A 5,063-nucleotide genomic window follows, 5' to 3' on the forward strand; every position below is an offset into this window, starting at 1 on the left:
CCTGAAATCCACCACCAGCTCCTTGGTCTTGTCAATGTTGAGTGAGAGGTGGTTCTCCTGACACCATGTAGTCAGGGTGCTCACCTCTTCTCTGTAGGCCGTCTCATCGTTGTCGGTGATCAGGCCTATCACCGTTGTATCATCAGCGAATTTGAAGATGACTTTGGAGCTATGTGTGGCTGCACAGTCGTGTGTGTACAGGGAGTACAGGAGTGGGCTGAGGACACAGCCCTGAGGAGCACCAGTGTTGAGGATCAGCGGGGATGAAGTATTGCTGCCCATTCTTACCACCTGACTCCTGTCTGTCAGGAAATCCAGAATCCAGCGGCACAGAGATCTGTTAGTCCCAGAGTCTGGAGCTTCGCATAAGTGTGGCAGGCACTATAGTGTTAAATGCGGAGCTGTAGTCCACAAACAGCATTCTCACATAGGTGTTCTTATTTTCCAGGTGGGAGAGAGCAGTATGAAGGGTGAAAGCAATAGCATCGTCTGTGGAAGGGTTGCTACGATATGCAAATTGTTTCTCTGATGAGTCTCTCAAAGCACTTGCTGAAGATGGGTGTGAGAGCAACTGGTCTCCAGTCATTTAGGCATTTTATTTTTCTTTGGTATGGGCACAATGGTGGATTTTTTGAAGGACGATGGAACCACAGACAGACAAAGGGAGAGGTTGAAAATGTCTGTGAACACACCGGCTAGTTGGGATGCGCATGTTCGGAGCACACGGCCTGGGATGCCATCAGGACCCGCAGCCTTGCGGATGTTTACTCGTCGAAAGGATCGGGTTACATCCGTGACAGAGACGGAGAGTGCACTCACATCTTCTGCAGCAGCTCTGTGTGGGTGGGGTTGTGAGCCTCGAAACGAAAAGTTATTTAGCTCATCCGGTAGAGAGGCAGCAATGTTCACAGTCGCTGGTTTGTTCCCTTTAAAGTCCGTGATGTTGTTGATGCCCTGCCACAAGCTTCTTGCATCATTGGTGTTGAATTGTTCTTCAACTTTGTTTTTATATTGCCTTTTTGTAGCTTTGATGGTTTTCCTGAGATCGTAGCTGGCTTGTTTGCGATCATCAGGATTCCCGGATTTAAAAGCAGACGTCCGCGCTGACAAGGCCGCTTGAACATCGCTATTAATCCACGGTTTTCAGTTGGGGTAGCTCTATGTCATCATCATCAGACGCTGCCCGGAACATGTCCCAGTCCACGTGATCAAAAGAGTTCTGTAGTATAGCGTCTGATTGGTCCGAGCAGCATTGGATTGTCCTGAGGGCAGGTGCTTCCCGTTTCAGTTTCTGACTTCCTGACTCAGTGCTGTTGTTTTGTGCCCTACACAATGAACATATTTTGTGTTAATGTTTTTAAATAGAAACACATAAAATGGTCGCACTGTGGTATTTGTGTAATTCGTTAATAAATTTAAAATACTCTAAAAATCATTTAAAATAAAGGACTTAAACAAACATTTTTAATCTGATTCAATGTTCAGTGTCTGAAATATAATTTCAGGTTAAACAGCCACATGTCACAAAGTAACAGGTCCTTCCCTCACTCACCAGCATTCACATCCACCTGAGTACTAATCAGCACCACCTATTCCGCATTCACCAATCGACACCCCCCTATATAAGCCACTCTCAGTCACTCACTCAGTGTCTGGTCTCGTATGTACTAACATGATTTTCTCTGCAGTCATTCAAGCTCCAGACTCCCATTTGTCTCACAGCAGTCGGCTAAAAAAAATGTACAGTTTTGGCTGTAAAGGATTCTTGTGTCTGTGGAATGACGAAACCAAGGCAGCCATCTTCAACGTTCTGTAGAAGTCCCAGGAGAAAAGCGTCCATGCACTAGATTCCCAAACGTCCTGCTATGATCACAAAAACCCAATATCCAAGAGTAGCTTTCTACTTTCTTCCCTGATATATATGTTCATGGACTCTTCAATAAACCGCACTCTGTTTTGCTTACCTTGGTCTGTAGCGTGTGACCTAGTACCGTAAGCAAGATGTATATTCCAGCATTGGATCCCATTCGCGAACTAGTGGATCTTCTTCACTCATCGCTACAATCCAGCACCACCACACCTGTCACCACACAGCACCATCTTCGTCTGCTACCGTAGTCGCATCCCCCATGGCCAGCCTGGTGCCCTACTCTGGTTCGACAGAGAATCCCACCTTATTTTTGCTTCAATATTCACTCGTGTTTGAGATGCAGCCGCAGCAATACCCCACCGAAGGCTCCAAAATAGCTTTCATCAATTCACATTTCCAAGGAAAGGCCCTCCAATGGGAAGATTTGTTGTGGCAACAAAACTCTCCGACAGTACAGTCATACAAACTCAAGTGTTATATCTTTTCTCCATCACTCTATTTCTATTTCAGCTCTCCTCAACTCCGGTTCAGCAGGTAACTTCATCTCCTTCAAACTATGTATCTCCCTTCAGATCCCCAAGATCACAGCTCAGTTTGTGCATCACTTGGCAAGCTAGCATCTCATGGTTTGGTTGCTAAATCCTTTTCACATGCTCCACTATTACCTGAGGTTTCTATTTTTGTGCTGTGACACTGGGGACAACAAAATGTTAACCATATCTACAAAATATAAAGGTTGCATTCGTATTAATGCAAAACTTGCACACAAACTGTTGCTGAACTTTAACACCTTTGACGTGGTAAAAAAACCACACTGTCCTCATGCTGGTGTTTAGTTTGAGATCATCTCACACTAGACGATACATGGGAAAGTTAATAGAAACAACAAACCTGCTAAAATTGTTTAGTGCTTAAAATAGAAACAAAAGCTTATTCTGTGTTTTTTGTGGCTATAAATGATGTCACAAGGCAACTGTGGACTGAACTGTAAGATTTGTTTATTAATTCTCTACTAAACAGAAATTTTAATACAACCAGTGAAGTCATTTAGAGACATCTGTGGGAATGAACATGTTGCTAAAATTAGCTTAAATAGGAACACAAAAAATACACTGTGGTATTTGTGAAATTTGTTAATGTAAATAGTCTGAAAACATTTAAAATAAAGCACTTCTTGGCACATCATCGGTCTCAACATACATTTTTAATCTGATTTAATGTTCAGTGTCTGAAATGTAATTTCAGGTTAAACAGCCACATCTCATCAGTAATGTTGGAATCTTTATATTCAGCCCTATTTCACTTACAGGCTCTTAATATTTCTGGAAAAGTTAATGTTTTATTAATTTGAAACAACTTAAAAATGGACAAAAACAGTGGCCCACAAAAACAAAACTTAATTAAAGACCTTCAATATCAAAAACAATAATATTAGTTTTTTTGCATCTTAGAAATAATCTGAACTATTTCAAGAAAAAATGCTGAGAAAAACTGAAGAAGGCTTCAGAAAAAATATCATTTGTTTATTTTATTTTAACTTGAGCGTAAACGTCTTCATGGCTCTTGGCTCTGGATGTTCTGGAGGATGAAGGTTTTTTAGCGAAACTCACAGCTGCATAGTTCAAGACATCATCAGCAGCAGCAGTCTGATGAAGAACAAGAGCCGTTTATTAATCAGAGCGGATTAAAAGACTAAAATAATGACTACACTGATATTTAGGTGAATAGATGTCTATTAAAATTCTCTGTGCATTCAGATGTGGATTTATTTAACAGAACAGAATCCCAGTTAATAGAAGACTGGATTACCTGATTGGTGGGAATTTGATGGTTGCTTGATGAAGCATCTGAACAATAAGACACACAAGTAAAGATGAAATTCACATCATACAACAACTTTATACAATAACTCTATAAATAACAACAAATAAAAATAAACAAACCTTTTCTGTGATTTTTATATAAAACTCCAAGCAGAAGTGTGATTACGATAACAGAGAATATATTGGAGGCTATTAAGGGATTAATCCAGTCGTATTTGCCTGGAATGATGAAAATACACACAATGTATAAATCTACAACTTGTATAAATATTGTATGATTTATGAACAGTGAGAGGTTGTCACTATGGAACATTCTGTTATAGACAGTGGAAGGAAACCAAATTATTACCTGTTTTATTGCGGCTGGGTGAATCTCTGTCTGTTGTTCCAGATGTTGGACGATGTATCGTGTCTTTATCTTTACAGATACATCAGAAAAGGAGAAAATAAACAGAAATGATACTAAATATAAATAAAGTGAAATATTCAACATTTAATACATATGTAGACATAATTCTGGTTAAAGTGTTGATCTGGAATTAGCAGGTTATCAGAGTAAAACTGTTTACCTTCAAATTGCAGACGTGTTCCAGATGTGAACTTTGCTACATTTCCATCCATTTCTCCACAGAAATATTCTCCTTCATCATCTTCTCTTGTTTTTTTAATATTGAGATCAAACGTATTGTTATTTAAACTAAAACTGAAACGATCATCATTAAATCCATCAATAAATTTGTAGCCCAATTTGCTCGTGTATGGTTTTGCAAAAAACTGAGGTAATTTTCCTGAAATCTGTCTGTACCAAACTACATTCTCTTTCTTTGTGTCACTGCTAATGCTACACTTCATAGTTACATCTTCTCCACGCTTTACTGTTATCACGTCAATCTCCTTGATGTCAGAAGTTTTCACTGTAAAAATGTTTAATATTTAATGTCAGTAAATGAGTTAAATATAAAATATTATAGTTTTACATTAAAGTTTCAGAAAGTTACTCACCAGCTGTGAAGAGAGAAAAAAGAGCACAAAGAGCGACAAAGAGTCTGATCATCGTTCCTGTTCACACCAAGTGATCTAATGAACTTGTGTGTTCAGTACAAAACCAGGTCCAGACTCACACCTGATTGGATGATTTGAAGCTGTGGACTGATTTGATTGGTCCATTAGCTGTAATGAGGTGTGAAGCTCACAGTGAATTCTTGTCTATTCTGATGGTGTGACGAGTCACATGACTTTACAGATATGATACACTGGAGCTTTATCAGTCCTGTGTGCTGAAATCTCTCTGATAGAAGAAGTTTAATGAAGAGCAAAAAAATGTATTTTCTAAATAGGTTTATTATACTTTTAGTTAAACTAAAGGACAC

At 39.3% G+C, this 5,063-nt stretch overlaps 1 protein-coding gene across 1 annotated transcript; it reads right to left on the minus strand.

Annotated features, from left to right (window-relative positions):
* Positions 1-2,851: 2,851 nt before the first annotated feature.
* LOC125138962 lies at positions 2,852-4,601 on the minus strand. The gene is made up of 5 exons (XM_047801455.1): positions 4,263-4,601; positions 4,043-4,111; positions 3,814-3,912; positions 3,680-3,717; positions 2,852-3,516 (listed from the first exon to the last, which is right to left on the minus strand). The coding sequence occupies exons 1-5, from the start codon at positions 4,543-4,545 to the stop codon at positions 3,394-3,396; spliced, it is 612 nt and encodes a 203-aa protein (XP_047657411.1). The 5' UTR covers positions 4,546-4,601; the 3' UTR covers positions 2,852-3,393.
* Between the last annotated feature and the right edge of the window lie 462 nt (positions 4,602-5,063).

Source organism: Tachysurus fulvidraco, chromosome 16 (genome assembly GCF_022655615.1).
Source record: "Tachysurus fulvidraco isolate hzauxx_2018 chromosome 16, HZAU_PFXX_2.0, whole genome shotgun sequence".
Classification (NCBI taxonomy): domain Eukaryota; kingdom Metazoa; phylum Chordata; class Actinopteri; order Siluriformes; family Bagridae; genus Tachysurus; species Tachysurus fulvidraco.

Excerpts from the sequence above, each read along its gene's own strand:
- LOC125138962 (XM_047801455.1), bottom strand. The coding sequence starts at position 4,545 with ATGAAGTGTAGCATTAGCAGTGACACAAAGAAAGAGAATGTAGTTTGG. Across the intron at positions 3,913-4,042 it reads ACCCAGCCGCAATAAAACAG|GCAAATACGACTGGATTAAT; the intron begins GTAATAATTTGG and ends TCATCATTCCAG. Across the intron at positions 3,517-3,679 it reads ATCAAATTCCCACCAATCAG|ACTGCTGCTGCTGATGATGT; the intron begins GTAATCCAGTCT and ends GTTCTTCATCAG.